A 20,273-nucleotide genomic window follows, 5' to 3' on the forward strand; every position below is an offset into this window, starting at 1 on the left:
ATATATCAATTTGGGTAAAATTCACAACTTAATGATATTTAGTCTTCCAATCCATAAACATGGAATATCCTTCCATTTATTGAAGTCTTTTTCAGTTTTTTTTAGCAATGTTTTATAGTTTTCTGAATACAGGTCCTTTATGTCCTTGGTTAAGTTTATTCCTAAATATTTGATTCATTTAGTCGTTATAAATGGAACTTGTTTTTTTTTTCTGATTTCCTCCTCAGATTGCACACCAGTGGTTTACAGAAACACTATTGATTTTTGTGTTTCCTGCAACATTGCTGAACCCATCTATTACTTCTAATAGCTTTGTGGTGGGTTATTCAGAATTTTCTAGATATAGGATCATATCACCAGTGAATAGTGAAAGTTTTACTACCTCTTTTCCTATCTGGGTGCCTTTTATTTCATTGTCTAGCTTATTTGCTCTAGCTAGAACTTCTAGCGCAATACTGAATACTAGTAGTGACAGTGGGCATCCTTATCTTACTCCTGATCTCAGCAGGAAAGAATTTAGTCTTTCACTGTTGAGTACAATGCTAGGTGTAGGTTTTTCCATATATGCACTTAACCATATTGAGAAAGCTTCCTTCTAGTCCTATCTTTCGGAGTGTTTTTTATGAAGAAAGGGTGCTCTGTTTTTTTTTTCAAACGTCTTTTTTGCATCAATCGAGAGGCTCATGTAATTTTTATTCTTCAATTTATTTATTCGATTTATTACAGTAACCGATTCTCTTGTGTTGAACCACCCTTGCAGACCTGGGATAAAACCCGCTTGATTGTGGTATATAATTCTGTTAATATGCTTTTGGATTTGATTTGCAAATATTTTGTTGAGGATTTTTTTATCTATATTCATTAGCGATATTGGTCTGTAATTTTCTTCATCTGGTTTTGGTATTAGGGTGAAGTTGGCTTCACAGAATAAGTTTGGTAGCATTCTTTCCTGTTCAAATTTTTAGAAGAGCCAGAGCAAGACTGGTATTAGATCATATTTAAATGACTGGTAGAATTCACCTGTGAAGCCATCTGGTCCTAGGCTTTTCATCTTTGGGAAGTTTTTTTGTTTTTTTTTTTAAGATTTATTTTTATTTATTTCTCTCCCCCTGCTGTTGTTTGCTCTGTGTCCATTCGCTGTGTGTTCTTCTGTGTCTGCCTGCATTCTTGTCAGGTGGCACCGGGAATCTGTGTCTCTTTCTGTTGTGTCATCTTGCTGCGTCAGTTCTGCATTTGTGCAGTGCCACTCCTGGGCAGGCTGTGCTTCTTGTGTGTGGTGTGGCTCTCCTTGAGGGGTGCGCTCCTTGCAGGTGGGATTCCCCTATGTGGGGGGAACCCCTGTGTGGCATGGCACTCCTTGCACATTGTTGATCTTCTCAAAGAACGAACTTTGGTTTTGTTTATTCTCTCTATTGCTTTTTGTTCTTGATGCCATTTATATCTGTTCTGATGTTTACTATTTCTTTCCTTTGGCTTGGTTCGGGATTAGTTGGCTACTGTTTATCTAGTTCCTCCAGTTGTGCAGTTAGATCTTCAGTTTTAACTCTTTCTTCTTTTTTTAGTGTAAACATTGAGGGCTATAAATTTCCTCTCAGCACTGCCTTTGTGGTATCCCACATGTTTTGATACGTTGTGTTCTCATTTTCATTGAAATCAAGATATTTGCTGAATTCTCTTGTAATTTCTTCTTTGATTTACTGATTATTTAAGAGTTTTGTTGAATCTCCATATATTTATGAATTTCCCCTTTTTCTGTCCGTTATTCATTTCCAGCTTCATTCCATTATGGTCAGAGAAAGTTTGTTTTGTATAATTTCAACTTTTAAAATTTTTTGAGTTTTGTCAACTTTTAAAATTTATTGAGTTTATGACCCAACCAACATATGGTCTATCTTTGAGAAGGATCTGTGAGCACTTGAAAAGAATGTATATCCTGCTGTTTCAGGGTGCACTGCTTTAGGCCAAATTCATTTATTCTATTATTCAAGGTCTCTGTTTATTTATCTACTGTCGGATGTTCTATCCAATATTGGGGTTAGTATATTGACGTCTCCAACTATTATTGTAGAGCCATCTATTTCTCCCTCCAGTTTGCCAGTGTTTGTCTTGTGTATCTTGGAGCACCCAGTCAGGTGCATAAATATTTAGTATAGTTACTTCTTCTTGGTGAATTTCTCCTTTTATTACTATATAATGATGTTCTTTATCCCCTATAACAGTGTTGCATTTAAAATCTATTTTGTCTGATTTGAGAGTCGCGACAACAGCTTTTTGGTTAGTATTTGCATGGAATACCTTTTTCCAATCTTTCCCTTTTAACCTGGTTGTTTCCTTACATCTGAGATGAGTCTCTTGAAGACAACATATAGATGTCTCAAAATTTTTTAATCCATTCTATCGGTCTATGTTTTTTGATTAGAGAGTTCGGGCTGTTAATACTCAATGTCATTACTGTAAAGGCATTACTTACTTAATCCATTTTGTTCTTCGGCTTTCTGTTGTCATATCTTACTGTTATCTGTCTTTTTACCCTTTAATTTATCCTTCTTAATAATCATTTCTACACTCTTCTCCAAGTCTCTTGACCTTGTTTTTTCCTTTCAGGCTGCAGCACTCCCTTTAGTACTCCTTGTAATTTGGTGTTTTGATAAACTTATTTTATAAGTTTTTGTTTGTCTGTGAAGACTCTGAACTCACTCTCATTTTTGAGGGACAGTTTTGCCAGATATAAAATTCTTGACAGATAAGTTTTTCTCTTTCAGTACCTTAAATATATCATATCACTTTCTTTTTGCTTCCATGGTTTCTGATGAGAGGTTGGCACTTAATCTTATCAATGTTCCCTTGTATGTGATGTTTTGCTTTTCTCTTGGTGCTTTCAGAATCCTCTATTTCTAATATTTGTCATTCTGAATAGCAGGTGTCTCAGGGTAGGTCTATTTGGATTTATTCTGTTTGCAGTGTGTTGTCCTTCTTGGATATCGATACAAATATCTTTCATAAGGGTTGGGAAGTTTTTGGTTAATATTTCCTCAAATATTCTTTTTGTCCCTTTTCCATTCTCTTCTCCTTCTGGTATATTGATAATGCATATATTTGTGTGTTTCATGTTGTCATTCTATTCTCTGAGACCCTGTTTCATTTTTTCCATTCTCCTCTCTTCCTGTTCTCCTGTATTTTTCCAGTTCAGATGTTCTGCCTTTGAAATCACTAATTCTGTCTTTGAGACATTCAAATCTCCTCTTATGTGCCTCTAAAGTATTTTTTATTTTTTGAGGTACCAGGGGAGGGGATTGAACCCAGGACCTTGTAAGTGGGATGCTGGTGCCCAATCAATAAGACACACTGGCCCCCGAGTTGGCTTTTCCATTTGTTTGCTTGTTGTCTTTTTTAAAAATTTCTCTCCCCTTTCCCCCCACCCCGGTTGTCTGCTCTCTGTGTCTATTTGCTGCGTCGTCTTTGTCCACTTCTGTTGTTGTCAGCAGCACAGGAATCTGTGTTTCCTTTTATTGGGTCATCTTGTTGTGTCAGCTCTCTGTGTGTGCGGCACCATTCCTGGGCAGGCTGCGCTTTCTTTCACGCTGGGTGGCTCTCCTTACGGGGTGCACTCCTTGCGCGTGGAGCTCTTCTACGCGGGGGACACCCCTGCATGGCACAGCATTCCTTGTGCGCATCAGCACTGTGCATGGGCCAGCTCCACACGGGTCAAGGAGGCCTGGGGTTTGAACTGCAGACCTCCCATGTGGTAGATGGATGCCCTAACCACTGGGCCAAGTCTGCCGCCTGTCTTTTTTTTAGGTGGCACTGGAAATTGAATCCGGGACCTCCCATGTGGGAGGCAGGTGCTCAACGGCTTGAGCCAATTCCGCTCCCCTCTAATGTATTTTTAAAAAAAGTTATTCCCCCCTCCCCTTGTGGCTTGCTTGTTATCTATTCTCTGTGTCTATTCACTGCACACTTTTCTGTGTTTTTATCTGTTTCCCTTTTTGTTGCATCACCTCGCTGAGTTGGCTCTCCGTGGTGTTTGCGGGCCAGGTGGCACTCCATGGCGCTTGCAGGCTGGCGGCTCTCCATGGCGTGCAGGCAAGCCTGCCTTCACAAGGAGGCCCTGGAACGCGAACCCAGGGCCTCCCATACGGTATACGGGGGCCCAACTGATTGAGCCACAGCCGCTTTCCCCCCTAATGTATTTTTAATATCATCTACTGTGTCTTTCATTCCCATAAGTTTTGTTACTTTTCTTTGCAGGGTATCAAATTGTTCCTTATGCTCATCCAGTGTCTTCTTAATATCCTTTATTCATATTTTTGTTCATTTCTTTAAATTGGTATAAAAATGTTGTGTGATCATAACTGATTGTCTTAAATCCTGTACTTCTTCAGGATATTTGGTTTGTTCCTTTGGGTGGGCTGTCTCTTCCTGTTTCCTTGTATGGCTTGTAATTTTTCATTGATGTCTATGCATCTGAATATGTTGGTGAATTTATTCTGATGGCCAATTTCTCTGATCTATTTTTTCTTCATAGCTCTTTTTTGATATTAGGTTCAACTTATTCTAAGGTTTTAAAATTGCCCAGCTTAAGTTATCAAAATTGAGCCAGAGGGAAGCAGATTTGGCTCAACTGATAGAGCATCCATCTACCATACAGGAGGTCCAGGGTTCAAACCCAGGGCCTCCTGACCCATGTGGTGAGCTGGCCCATGCACAGTGCTGGTATATAAAAGGAGTGCCCTGCCACACAGGGGTGTCCCCCACATAGGTAAGTCCCACACGCAAGGAGTACACCCCACAAGGGGAGCTATCCTGCAGAAAAAAGGGCAGCCTGCCCAGGGGTCGCACCGCACACATGGAGAGCTGACATAATAGCAAGATGACTCAACAAAAAAGAGACATAGATTCCTGGTGCCACTGACAAGAATGCAAGTGGACACAGAAGAACACACAATGAATAGACAAAGAGAGCAGACAATGGGGCAGGGGGAGGAGGGGAAGGGGAGAAAAAGAAATAAAAAATAAATCTTAAAAAAAAAATCAAGCCACTGAGTCACTAATGGGGCACAGATTTTCTCCCAGGAATTTGAGTTAAGAGAGTCCTAAAAGCAGTTTTTCGCCATACAATTTCAAGGTTGGCCAGCAGATAGCACTTGTCGGCACACCTTTTAAAGGTGGAGTTTATTTCAATCTTTGACTTCCTGTGTTTTGTTCTGTCCAGAGTGAAGATTCAAAGTGGGCTCTGCTGGCCAAATTCACTGAATAAAAGCCTCAGAGACCCTCTCCTTTCTCCCTTGTAACAGCAGACAGGGAGGAAGATGCCTGTTCCCCTCTCAGTCAGCTGCGGTGAGCCAGGAGTTTTACCCTGGCTTAATATCTTAGGGGTAGGGGAAAGGAGTCCTTCCTGGCCACCACAGGGGTTTGGTAACTCATGTTTTGTTTTGGATTCTACATCTCTCTGTCCCTCACCCTCCTGAGAGCTGTGTAGCACAGTTCTGCTGATGCTGAAAGCACAGCTTTTGGTTCTTTCTCTGTTGTTTTTGTGAGAAAGTTGAGCCCTGCCTGACTACTCTGATGCCATCTTCCAAAATTCTATGTGTATATATATACACATATATATTTTTAAAGATTTTATTTATTCCCTCCCCCTCTCCCCCCATTGCTTGTGCTCACTCTCTGTTCTCTGTGTCCATTTGCTGTGTGCTCTCTGTGTCTGCTTTTCTCTTTAGGAGGCACCAGAAACCAAACTTTGAACCTCTCATGTGGGAGAGGAGCACTCAATTGCTTGAGCCACCTTAGCTCCCTGCTTTGTTTTGTCTCCTTGTTGTGCCATCTTACTGCATCAGCACGCCATGCCTGCCTATTGTGCCAGCTCACTGTCTTGCTCGTCTTCTCTAAGAAGCACTGGGAACCAAACCTGGGACTTCGTAAGTGGTAGGCAGAAGCTCAATCACTTGAGCCACATCTGCTTCCCCTGTGTGTACTTTTTATATATTTTCTTTGTGGTTACCATGCAGCTTAAATTTAATATCCTAAATCTATAACAAACATGTTTGATTTGATAGCAGCTTAACTTCAATAACATAGACACAAGTGTTTCTGTAGCCCTCCCTCCATCCCCTACTGTTTTGTTGTACTTCTTACAAATTAAATCTTTATACCTTGTATTCCAACAATCTTAGTTATCTTTATTTTTATGCATATGTAATTTAGAACTTGTAAGAAGTGAAAAGTGCTACCTGTCAAAAAATATAGTATAAGATTACAGACATTTATAATTACACATATGGTTACCTTTACCAGAGTTCTTTATTTTTTTATGCCACTTTGATCCACTGATTAGTGTCCTTTCCTTTCAGCCTAAAGAACTCCTTTTATCACTGCTTGCATGACAGGGCTAATGCTGATGAACTTCAGCTTTTCATTATCTGGGAATATCTTAATCTTGCCCTCATTTTGAAAGACAGTCTCACTGTCAATTTTGGCAATTGTTTTCTTTTAGCATTTAAAATATTTCATTTGACTACCTTCTTCCATGGCTTCTGATGAGAAATTGGTACTTAATCTTATTGGAACCCCCTTGTATGTAACATGTTGCTTATCTCTTACAGCTTTCAGAATGCTTTCTTTAACCTTGCCATTTGACAGTCTGATTACTATGTGTCTGGGTATGGTTCTCTTCAAGCTTAGCCTGTTTGGGTTTTGTTAATCTTCTTGAATGTGTTTACTGATGTTTCAGTAAGTGGTTTAGTTTGCTAAAGGCTGCCAAGCAATATACCAAAAATTGATTGGCTTTTACAATGGGGATTTATTAATTTAAAAGCTAAGCTTTGAGGCCATGAAAGTGTTCCAAATTAAGGCTTTCTCAGAATATGCCTTCTCCCTGCGCTACAGCTGAGGGCAATAAGACACATGGCAGCATCTGCTCCTCTCTCCCCTCTCTTCCAGGCCTTGCTGCTTTCAGCTTCAGGCTAAAGTGACTTCCTCTCAGTTTCTATGTTCGGTTGATTTCAGCTTCTGCCTCCCAGGGCCTTCCTTCTCAGCTTCTGGGTTCCTTTCTGTCTCTGCAGATTTTTCTGTGTCTGTGGCTTTCATTTATAAAGGATCCAGTAAGAGGGTTAAGACCCACCCTGTATCGTACAATCTAATCGAAGTCCTTTAACTGAAGTAATCTAAAAGTTTCCACTGACAATGGGGTTTACATGCACAGGAATGTATTAACCCTAAGGACATGGTTTTCTGAGGTTCATGAAAGTTTCACACTGCCACTCTAAGTTTAGGAAGTTTTCTGCCACTATTTCTTTGAATATCCCTTCTGCTGTTTTCTCTATTTCTTCTGCCACTTCCAAAATGCAAATATTGGTAGGTCTGATGATGTCCCACAGGTCTCTTGGGCTCTGTTCACTTTTCTTCATTCTTTCTTCTTTCTATTCCTCAGTTCGAATCATTTGAATTATCTTGTCTTTAAGATCACTGATTCTTTTCTCTGCCAGGACCAATCTGCAGTTAAATCTCTCTGGGGATTCAGTTTTTGTAGTCTTCAACTTGAGCCATTCTGTCTGATTCCTATTAAAAATTTCTACCTCTTTATTGAGATTCTCACATTGTTCTTTCATTGTTTTCCTGATATCCTTTACTTCTTTGACTGTGTTTTCCTTAATTTCCTTAAGCAAACTAAGGATCAGTTTTATAAGTCTTTTGTCTGGTGTGTCCAGTAAGTGATTATCTTCACTGCTGTTTAGTGAAATTTTATCTGTTCCTTTGCATGGGCCATCATTTCCAATTTCTTTGCCTGCTATCTTTTGTTGCACACTGTATATTTTAATATCTTAAAGTGTTAACTTAGTCCCCGAGCTGTCTGTTTCTTAAGGGTGCATCAAGCCTAGTGTGATATGACAGTGATATCCCTGACTGCCAGAAGCTAAAAAAAAACAAACCAACACAGAAAATACCTTTCATAGCCTTTGCAAACCGACTCTGCTTTGGCTGTTGGTTTCTCTCAGTTTACCCCTCCTATAAAGAAGATCAGCCTGAGGTATGATTATGAAGCATGGGGTTGTCTCTGTTTTAAGTGAGCCTCTGTGGAGTCTGCTTATTGTCCTGGGCTTGTGCTTCTTCATAGCTTTAGGAATTCCCCCATATAAATGAATTCAAACTCCCTATGAAAAAGAACTCCTCTGTACTAGCTGCTTATTCTATGACATTATACATGTAATCCTTTGCCCCAGGCCACTTTGACTTGTTTTTTTTCACTGCTTCAGCTGTCTGCAAGCTGCTTCTGCCTATAGGATAAGTTCTGGAAAAGGGAGCCTGAGACAGTTTCCTGGTTCTGCCTCTCAGGCTTCCACCTCATAGACCGGCACTCAGAGACAGGTATTCCAGTATGTGCATGGGGGTGACTCTGCTTCCTCCAGAACAGGGCCAGGGGCCCACAAAGGGAGTGCACCACACACACTAGGAAGGATTCAGGGGAGGGACTAGCATGGGTACCATGACTGTCACCTATCATTTTTCAAGGTGTGTTGTCTTGATTTGGCACTCATATAGTTAATGCAAGCCATTTTCTTGCGAGTTGTTCAATGACAACTTCAGGGGCACAACACCATGGGGCTTCTTATGCTGTTACCTTGGTTGACTGGGATTCCCGAAACACATATTTAAGCAAAATAATTTTTATGACAAAGTTATGGATAGTGAAGGATTAAACAATTAAGCCAAAATATTGTGGATGGCAGCCAGGCTTCTCACATTGAAAGAACCGAGCACAAATATAGAAAGTAGAAAGACTAGAATGAACTCTTTGTATTGTACTAAAAATAAAGGTATCAGTGTGAACTCATGCTTTTAATATATATTCATAGATATAGAAAGATAAAATGTATGCGAGTGTGTGTGTATATATCTACATCTATTTCCTAGTTCTGTTTGTTGAGACAGCTTACATTAGGGTTTCCTGTTTGTGTTGTACAGTTCTATAGCTTTTAAAAAATGTTTATTTTAATAACATATACAACCTAACTCAGTGATGTTAATTATGTTCACAAGTTTCTGTTACCATCATTATAACCAAAACTTTTTCATCACTCCAAATAGAAATTCTGTACAACTTAAAATTAAATCCCCATTCCCTACCCGCAACTGGACCCTGGTAACTTATATTCTAATTTTAGACTAAGAATTTGCTTATTCTAATTATTTCATAACAGTGAGATCATACAATATTTGTTCTTTTGTGTCTGGCTTATTTCATTCAACATGATACTTTTAAGGCTTATCCAAGTTGTCACATGTATCAGAACTTTATTCCTTTACATGACTGATTAAAATTCCATTATACAATACAAACCAGGAACCCTAATGAAACCATGGGCTATAGTTAATAGTACAATTAAAATAATATTCTTTCAACAATTGTTACAAATATACTACACTAATGCAAGGTGTTAATAATTGGGTGGGTATATGGGTACTCAGTATCTTCTGCAATGACTTTTCTGTAAGTCTACAACTTACATAAAATAAAAAATAAGAATTAGAAAGTACACATGGAAAAAATAATAATCCATGAGTCCATATGATACCTAATGAGTGAATGAATGAATGAAAGACTAGGGAGAAGAAAAAAGCTTTTTGTTGTAATAGAAAACCACCTAATGAATAGAAAAGAAAGGATAGAATTAGAAAAGAATCTGGAACCAATATAATAAGAACTGATTTGGGCAAGAGTCATCAATAGATGCTAAACCTAGTGGGTACCTATGAGGAGGAAAAGGATAATAACTATATTCTCAAAACAGTATGTCTCCATTAGTTAATAATTACAATAAGAAGAACAGTTAACTCTGTGGTGGAGAAATATGATGAGAAACTCCATAACCAAATGGGACAAATCATCGATATGTCCCTCCTGAAATGACGCACAGGGAAAAACGCAAAATTACTTTTGTGGTATTCCTGCCAAATATATATAACCTCAGTCTATTCACGAGGAAACATCAGATTACAGTACAATCTGGCTTATATTCAACAAACTTTAAAAAAAAGAAAAGCTTAGGAACTGTTCCAGATTTATGCAGACAAAAGAGACATGAGAAACAAATCCAACAAGTGAACTAGGATTTTCTTCTGTTTGTCAAAGACATTATTGGAACAATTGGTGAAATCTGAATAAGGCTGTAGATTAGAACATAGCATCGCAACAACATTAATTTCCTTATTTTGATCACTGTATTTTGGTTATGAAAGATAAGTCTTTGTTTTTAGGAAACATATACTCAAATATTTAGGGTCAAAGCCCATCATACATACAACTCACTCTGAAATTGTTCAGGAGAAAATATTTGTGTGTATTAAACAGAGGCGCTTGCTTCCAACTCCAATACTTGTCTACATGTGTGCTGGCCAAATGCCCATTTAAGACTAACCATTGGACAGCAGATTCATGTGTACAGCTCCTAACTTAATTCTGAGTGTTTCTCAGGCTCTAAAATAGTGCAGGGCTGCTGATCTGATATAGTATCTTTTCCTACCCACAGAAATTGGCTCTATGAAATCTTAAAGAAATGAAGTACCTAAAAAATAAAAAATCATCAGAATGCACTGCTACTATAGTTCTTCTCGTTTTTGTCATTAATACTCTTTACTGGAATAATACATTATCCTTAATATAACTACTTAGCCCTGCCCACCTTTCTGTGTGGCTTTTGGGAGATGCAGTCTCAGGATGAGTGTGTAAAAGAAGGTACTGATGGGCAGCTTGTGAGTGTGAAGTGTAACCTGGCTGTCTGTAACAGGCAGAAGGTGCATGGTTGGCTGAGATGACAGTGAAGGAGGAGAAAAGGGTCTTCCTGCTTCTATGTGGAAAGGCTCAACACAGTTAAGGTGGGCCATCGATTATACTTTTTAATCCAGTTTCATCAGACATGCAGATAATGAAATTTTTTCCACATTTTGGCAATAGTAAGATTGTTGGCTCACGTTTTTAATGTTACAAAAATTTTTGATTTTGGCATTCTTATGGCTATTTTAATAGGAAGCTGAAGTGTATCTTGCGCTACTAGCCAGATGCCATTTTAAAATAAAAAGAAATGATAAAGGCAAATAGCAAGAAGCAAAAGGAAATGTGAATTCTTGAAAAGTATTTAAGCAAACAAAGAACTTCGGAGTAGCAAAGATATTCATGGTATAGCATCATATCAGGTAAAATAGTATCTTAGAAAGAAGATCTGTTGAAATTAAGTAGTCCATTGAAGACTCAAATGTAAGTAGCATTATCATTCTCTCCAGCCCAAATAATTTCATTCAATTAGCAAATGTCATAGATATTGAAACTAAGAAAGAGGTAGGTAATATAAATTAACAATGCTTTATTTTTCTTTAAAAATATGACAGTTACCATCTACTTGACTGAGAAGAAAGTGATTTCTACTTTAGAATAGTATAAAAGCAACGAATTCAGGGTAATTCTTACTATACACCACACACACATCAATTTAAGTTTCATGAAGTTTAACCTTAAACACTGCATCAGTTTCATGTTTATTTAGCATTAAGGCCATCAGTCAATGAAGGTGCCTTTGTGCATAGTAGCAAAAGTCACCCCTTCAGAAGTCCACAGGATTCATGAATGGAGTGCAGGTGTATTTCAGACCCCTGCTGACTCCTTTACCCCAGGTACTTTTGTGCAGTGCACAAACTACACAAATGTACACAGCAGTCCTCTATTATATATTGAAGAATTCAAAATTTCAAAGTCAAGATAGAAAACATCTCCAGGATCATATCACTTTTAAGATTGATGGCTTAATTTTCAACCTGTACATTTAATTCTGTGACATTATTTATGAGAGAAAAATAGTTGTGCAGTCAAATCACTGCCACAAAACATGTAAGGAAATTTCCTGGCTCTCAGGCACATGGATAGGATGTCCAAGGATGGCAACTTAGCTCATAGGCACAAGGCAAATATGCACTTGCTTCCTGGGGCACTGAGAGACTAAAGCTAGTTGTAACTAGTACAGCAAATAAAATTATAATAACTTGGTAGTCTCTGATAGAGAATAATCTTGGCTGGCAATTTAGAAAATGTAATAGCTATTTTGAAATTCAAACTATTTTTAGGAGAAATATAGACCACTCTATAAGTGCTACTTAAATCACCCTATTTCTATCTTTATTTTTGAAAGTCTGCTAATCTATGTAACACGCATGTCTTTGTTGGATCTTCAAGTGAAATAAAAATTACGTATTTTTAAAAAATTGTATTTTTCTAAAACTATATACAAAATTTCTATTTTGAAAGATTACTTTTTAAATAGTTAATACAACTGATTGAAGGACTTTCAAAAGCAACATTTTAAATATTATTGTTAAATGCTAAAGATTGCAAAAATAATAACAATGAATATTTATACTCACTGAATTAGCATTTGTTGGGTTTGGCCAAGGTCTACCACCACCTGGACCCCTACAAGACGATATACCAAATGAACCTTTAGCCTATGCTTTGAATTTTTAACAATAGGCAATAACAAATCATAAAAGCTTAACTTTCCAATTCAGTTACCTTGCAGTTCTAGTTCAGCATTGAAATTACTTTTTAAATTAATTTTTGTAGCTTTTAATTTTTAAATAAAAATTTTTATTCCATTAAGCAGTTTCCTTCCCAAATCAAACTACTTTTAGTAATTCCAGTTTTATTTTAATATGAAATTTGGTTATTGTAATAATCACTAAAAGTGGTAATCACCATATAGCAGTAATATAAACGTATATCTAAATCATTATGAAAACACACTTTTAGGGTAAAAAGCACTAATTATGAAATAAATATAAACGATAGTGCTGTGGAATCAATAAATGCTATGTATATCTCATTAAAATGAATTTATTTGTAAAATTTCATATATATAAAATGATTGCTCTAAGCTACAAATAAATGCATATAAAAGTTGTCTAAATTTGACTCCTTTTCAAAAAAAATCACATACAACATAAATACATACAACAAATTATGTATCAATCTATCTTCCAGTGCCATTCCCAGTTTAGTTTCTAATAAATAAAGGAATCACAGTTCATGTTTTCATAATTTTAGGTCAAGACAGCGGTCCATGTAAATCTTTGAGAAAGCAAGAGGCAAAGTATGCCAATGCATGCCAATATAATACCTCATTTTAGGGTGGAGGAGAAGTTTATATTCCAGCTCATAAGGATATGAAGATTCGTGAAGATTTTAAAAGAAAATTAACCCGATTAATTCAGTCAAAAGGGTCTTTTCGTCATGCTTTATGACTAATATCCCTGAATAAATACTGCCTGAAAAAACCCAGACTTCTGACAGTGAGTCCTCTGCAATTGGGGTCACTCAAAATTCCTTCTCCTCTAATAGCTAAGATTAATCAACTTTTAAATTAAAAAAAAAAAAGTCCCCTTGGCCTTACAGCTAAAGTTCTAAATGTTAGTGCGGCTGTCCAAGTTGTTATTACATTACTTGTGTTTGCGTGAATATTTAGAACTATATTTAGGTGGGGTTTGGGTTTCCCTGGGGGTTAACAGCAGGGAAGGACAGGAATCCAGGCTTTAGGCTCTAGTAAAGATGCCCAAGAGGAAAATTTTCCCAATTCTCCTTGAGGAATAGAAGCGGAAAATAAAATGCCAGAGGGGACCTGACCATGCATGCACTAAGGAGAAGGTGAGGAGCACTTATACTGTCTATGGAAATTGCCGCTTCTCCAATTATCATTGTATAATTAGTTTCAGGAACTTTAGAAAGACGATTTTACATATAGGACTCAATGCCCTCATGGACAGAAACTAAAGAAAAACATACTATATATGCGGATCATGTAAAATATTTGGGCACATGATTTGTTTGATGCCAAGTTAAACAATAGAGAAATGCAGAATATTGGGAAACATTCATCTTAAGACAACACAAAAATATTTAGCATATCCAAATCATGACAAAAACTTGTGCACAATGTTATGTAGGTGATGATCTCATAATTTTGATATTATGTATAAAAAAGGACAGCACGAATAAGATGTATTAAAGATAATCTTTATGTGTTTTGATTAATAAATGCTAATTTATATAATTTAATATAAATTATATTTTAATACTATAAGGTTAAATAATAATTCATATAGATAAGATAAATTTCACCCAACATTTCCATTGTCTTTGAAACATTTTAATTTTCACAAATAGCACTGAATGAAGTGCAGATTATACAAAATTGAGTAATTCTTATTAAGACAACAACTTAAACTCAAAAATTCCCACTCTTTTTGGAGGGCATTTGTATTATCAAGAAAATATTCTATAAACTATAACATAAGACTTAATTCTGAATGTAAACTTCTGAAGTACTCTCAGATGGGCCTCAATTACAATAAAGAGAGGGGAGCAGGTGTAGCTCAGCTTCATATGTACAAGGTGCCGGGTTCAATCCCTGATATCTCCTTTTAAAAACAAAGCTAAAGAGAAAAATCGTATTTAAAAAGGTCTGTATTTTTTGGTAAGGGTGTATGGATATGATGGAATCAGAATCACAGTGACTACCAAAGAGTCAAAACCTTAATCTTTTTCTCTGTAATTCGGTTATTTTATTTCAAGATTATAACTATATAAACTTTGTAGTTCCAGAGGATATGATATGGAACAAGAACAACCTTTGAAATCCTTTTGTCTTCTTATTTTCTATAAAAAAGCAACGTATCAAAGTTGAATTAGAAATGCTTTAATGTTGAATCCTATATTCTTTGAAAACTGGTATAAATGTAGTTAATTTAGAAATATACCACTATTCAAGTTTCCTTTATAATCTATAATACATTTTCAAACATTTATATTGTGACAATATTTTATAAATTCTACTATAAATTATTAAATTAATATCAAGGTTTTACTTTTATAGATATATTAATTAGAGAAACATTAAAATATACTCTTATTTTAATTTTTAATCACATTTTGTGTTATTTACCCTATGTTTAGGGCATGGAAATGTAAAAATTAAATAAACATAATCTTTTACTTTGGAGGCAGTTAGTATTTTTTAACAGCAAAAACAAAAATTTTTTTCCAAATGGTTTATGCCATGATGTAAAGTCGCCACTTAAAATACAGTAATTACTTTAGTGACCAGGGTTAGGTATTTTTATTGTTATTGATATTTTCATTCACAAATGATAAAAAGTGACAAGAAAAGAAAAATCATCAAGATAGGACTCTCCAGTAGATATTCCCTGGCCGAAGATGGGCAACAATTTTAGACTGTTAGAGATAAGACATACCTTAGGACACCATGATTCTTTCAATTATTTCTTAGATTTTTAAGTTTCCCGACATATAAATAAGTAATGTGAAGAAAGTGGAAAATAGTTACAAATACTTATCTGTATATAGTAAAGCTTACTTTATTTTAAAGACAGTTAAATTATGAAGTGAACTTCAATATAGTGCACTTTATTGATTTTTTATTTCTTCAAATTCACTGTTGCTTTGTTGGGGCCAATGACAAATACAAGAAGAATTCTCTCTGGTTGGATCTTCCATTCTACAGAACTTTCCCAAGGGTTTATACAAATATTTACATTTTCATTGTCTTTGAAGGAATCCTAAGTTATAGTAAACTGAAAATAAAAGGCAATAGTAACAAGTCATGGAAATATGAGTCTGTACGGCTTAAGGGTTCTTTATGAACCAGAAATTATATAAATAGTAAAATATTATATAACAAAAAATTTAAAAGTATCTGAGTATATATATTTGAGAAATCCAAACCCAAATATCAACAAAAATAATATTAAAATTTTCAACTACATTTTTAGTCTCCATATGCTTAAAGTTTATGTGAGAATGGAACTAGAAAATTTTAAGCAGCAAATGATTCTCCCAAAGGTCATGATCAAGAATTTTTTCTCTCACTGGTGAAAATAGGTTGATTTAAAGTTGGCCATATAGCCATCATACTGAAGAGTAACATAAAGAATATTAAAAGCATTAATATTTAATAATTCTGATTGATCACAGCATTCAAAATGTATACTCTTTATATCTGTTGTATTTTAAAGTGAAAATATCAGATAGGTAAATTTTATTTATTATCTCCATCCTACATTCACAGCCTTTGACAGAAGCACAATTTATCATTCACCCCTTTTATAGTAACCATTATATTAAGCTTTAAAACTGCATCTAACCATTTTCACTTTAAAAGTGGAAACATAGGAAAGGAAAATCTGACCTACTTTTTTCCCTGTTTTGCTAGTTTTGAGTCTGGCTGGTACCCATCTATTAACCTATTTTCTATTTTAGGCAAAATTGCTTTCCATGAAAATGGTTTCAGATGATTAAAAAACAATCCTTATAATACATCAAAAGAGCTTACCTGACAGCATGACTTCAATGCCATTACAAGAAGGCAGGGTTATTTAACTGATATGTAAGTAACCAAGACATGGACTTACAGAAATTATATCTGAGAAGACCACCCATAACCCCATGTAGAACACTTTCATTATTTCTGGTAAGCTTTCTTTAGACTATATCATGGAACTGATTCTATGATGAATTAATGAAAGTCACGAACAAGCATTTGCTGTTTATGCAACTTTGAGGGAAAGGTAGATAATGAAAAATAAATTAAAAATCCTTAACAAATTCCATCATATTGTCTGATAGACACAAAGTACCCTCTAAGAGTTTGAAACGCCTTTCTCAGTAAAACCCTTTAGTCTATTCCTCACGTAAGGACAATATACTACAGAAAATTCTTTAATATGGAAGATACTACCAGAGAGAATTCTTCCTGTATTGACAGAGGCTGCAACAAACCAAAAGTAAAGGCACACACACATATATAAAAGAGTTATAATTTTTACTCTTAGGAATCACTATGCATCCATTAAAATGATGTTAAAAATATTTAGTTATCTACTTCTGCAGAGTTAAATTAGTGGTCTTGGTGTTAGGATCTCTTAATACTTTTGTGAACATGAAAAGGAGACCACCTACATAGCTATAAAATATAATTTTTGTGATGATTACACAAATAAAACATGAAAATGGAAAAAGAATCTGGCCAAAAGTTGGTATTTTTGGTATCTGCAAATGGAAAAACAAATTTAATGGTTACAAGAAAGGAGTAAAAATAGGGAACATGTGAAAATGAAGCCAACATTATAGCTCATTTTTACACTATGCAGAGATTTAGGAGCTCAAATTGTGTTAAAAAGTAATGTCACCTTGGTAGAGAGAAAATGAAACACTTTTCTAAACAGGATAATAGATCATTCTGCTTACATGTTCATTCCAGGCATTCCAGGGCCACCTAAAGCATTCAGTGGGGGTCTCATTGCACCTCCATAGTTCTGTAATGATAACCAAGGGTCAGACTACCACAAAACAAAAAAACAAAACCAAAGAGGAGGGGGGAAAAAAAGGAGAGCAGGTTAATGATTTCCCTACATAACTCTGGATTGGATAAGGCCTGTGCAATTCATTCTCTGAAGGGTCTACTCTTGTACTTTTGCTTCTATTTTACAATTACTTTGGTTTGTGTCTTTTAAAAACTTTGTGTATATGTAAGATCATTAGAGTATCTTAACTGTTTTAAGGTATGGCTGCAATTATAATTTTTGACATACCTTTATCAGTTCTTAATATTTATAATATTTGTGAACTTTTTCCAAATAAATCATTTTATAAATAAAAAATTTTGTTTTTAAAGGAAAGATTTAGTCATCATGTTTGAAATTGTCAGACCTGGAACAATTATATAAAGCCTTAATACAAAAAAAAAAACCCAAGTGAACCCAATATAAGAAAGTTGAAGGCAAACTTCTGTCCTCAAAATAAAATTTCCAACACAGAAATGCACTAATACACAAATAAACAAAAATACATGAAAACTAAAGTATACTCAAAATATGTCTATATGACAATAGGCTTGTTACATGCATTTAAAATATGTACATCATATTAACTTACTTTTGTTGCCATAAGGGACCAAAGATTAATATTATCATTATTATGTTTATGATATTGACATTTGGACATATTGACGATGTTCATCCTTGCCTTCCTGACACAACTATTCCTCCAGTCTTCTGACTAGTCTTTTTCAATTTCCTTTGCTGGCTCCTTTTATTTGGTAACTCTTTAAATGTTGCTTTTCCTCATGTTCAATCCACAGCATTCTCTTTAATAGATACCCATTTATGGGTAATCTTATCTGTTACTGTTTAACAATCCCAAATCTTTTATCTATTGTCATGATAAATCTCTTACGCTCAGGATCACCCATAAATTGAACATATGGGTCCTTTCCATTAGATACCACCCCACACTCAACACATCTAAAAGTAAACTCAACATTATCTTCTCAGGACTGTGTTTTTCATACTGCCTTCCACAGTTACTGCCTTCCACACAATAGTCAGGCTAACACCCTCTGAGAGGTCCTACATGTCTCATCCTTTTCCTTCAATTCCCATAACTAGTCAGCCACCAAAGTCTACTACTATGAAATAGCTCTTGAAATGGTGCTCTCCCCTTCCTATTGCTAAGTTCTGTCATTTGGAACTGGTCTTTCAGACTCTAGTCTCTCACCCTTTCTATCTGTTCTCTATACTGTCTCCAGAGCTATATTTCTAAAATTCAGTCCTTAAAGTCATGATTGCCCATACTGTCTATCAAACAAAGTTTAAACTCCTTGACATGGCTCTGGTGAGGTTTTCACAACTCAAAACCAACCTATCCTTCCTGCCTTTATTTCCTACAGTTCTCAACTTCTTCTCCTACTCTTAACGATACCCTCCAGCTGACAGGATTTCTGTGGTTCAAAAACACATAGTTTTATAATCATATTGACTTATCTGCCTTAGTCTTCTGAGTAGTAAATGCTAAGATACCAAGGAAATGTTCAATGAGAGATTGTCTAACTCCAGAGAGTAAGCCAGTTGATAAACTGAATTATCTAGTTGCTTGCTAGTTTCATTGTTTACTTTTAAGTAAATCTTAATCAAACATCCTAATTTCTGTGTGCTATGGGATACAAGAATGATCTCAATCCACACTTGAGCCATTGGTTAAAGGATTAGGTATTTCCCTCAACCTCTGAATCAAATGTGGTAGTGGCAGCAATGCTATTAGCAACGGATCCCTGAGAAGAAAATTATCAAATTTCTTTGTAAGGAAAGTCTTACTTCACTGTGGGTCTTAGAGGATCTGTGTTTTATTTTATCAAGGAAAACATTAATTTTCCTCATAGCTTTGGACTTAGACATTGCTTTGAATCTCTGTTGCTACTGTCTTGTTTCCTCTTCACTCTTTCTGGATGTGTGATCTTGGGTCAATGCTTCTCTCAACCTTAATTTACTTTTCTGTGAAATTATACTATTATCTCCCTTCTAGCTTGTTGGAGGATAAAACAAAGTAATATAAAGCACCTATCACAGTGCTTGGTGCTCATATATAGTAGCTGTTATTTCTTCTCACCATTTATAAGGGATCAATTTAAATGAATCCTCATCTCATTAGCTTTCAAGAGCTCTCAACCCGAACAGAATTACTTGCTTGTTGCTAATGATTCAACATAGAGCATGGATATTTCTATTCTACACTCTATTCCTCTGTATAATAGTTTTTCTTGGTGTCTTTATCTCCTGCTAAACTACTAGCACCTTGAAGTAAGGACTGTTTTATTATCTTTGTATAAATTGCTCAAGTATGTTGTCTAGCACATAGAAGGCTTTCAATAAATAGATAAATTAACCTGAACTGTCGCAGGAAATAATTATTCAATACATAACTTGATAGGCTTACAAAATGTTTTCATTTTGTGAATGATCTAAAGCAAAAATAAAACAGGAAGATAAGAAAGAAAATCAACTGACTTTCCTAGTGGTATCAACAAAGGTAGAATAGAAACACTGGATTTTAAAGTTGATGGCAACCATACAATTCCATCTTATCTAAACTTTCCCCCAAGGCAATGTTTCTGACAAATGGCTGTTCAAGATCTGCTTGAAAACTTTATAAACATCTTTCCATGATTGGACAGTTCAGTACCTAGAAAGTCTTCCTTATACTCAGTTGAAATCTTACCTCCCTATGCAGAATCAGCCTATTTTCTCTTTACATGAAAATATATATATTTCCATCATTTCCCACCCCAAGCATCTGTCTGGAAATCATGATAAGTTCCTGCTTATTATAACTTATTTATTATTCAGATTTCCAGAGGAACTAGAACCAGTTGGGTAATCTTGGT

At 35.6% G+C, this 20,273-nt stretch overlaps 1 protein-coding gene across 10 annotated transcripts in view; it reads right to left on the reverse strand.

The window, feature by feature from the left end:
• Positions 1–20,273, reverse strand: part of SSBP2 (single stranded DNA binding protein 2) — a 350,060-nt gene that overhangs the window by 42,858 nt on the left and 286,929 nt on the right. For 5 of the 10 annotated variants that reach the window (XR_011646098.1, XM_004455906.5, XM_012524234.4 and 2 more), the window contains 2 exons: positions 17,303–17,370; positions 12,409–12,457 (listed from right to left, as the gene is read on the reverse strand). Coding sequence is in view for 8 of the 10 variants with exons in the window: in XM_004455906.5 (XP_004455963.1) it covers positions 12,409–12,457; positions 17,303–17,370 (117 nt within the window). In the remaining 2 variants the exon portion in view is untranslated. Of the gene's footprint in view, positions 1–12,408; positions 12,458–17,302; positions 17,395–20,273 lie in introns of all 10 variants that reach the window. The other 5 variants (XR_011646097.1, XM_058275518.2, XM_058275532.2 and 2 more) reach the window with 1 other exon arrangement.

Source organism: Dasypus novemcinctus, chromosome 2, assembly GCF_030445035.2.
Source record: "Dasypus novemcinctus isolate mDasNov1 chromosome 2, mDasNov1.1.hap2, whole genome shotgun sequence".
Lineage (NCBI taxonomy): Eukaryota > Metazoa > Chordata > Mammalia > Cingulata > Dasypodidae > Dasypus > Dasypus novemcinctus.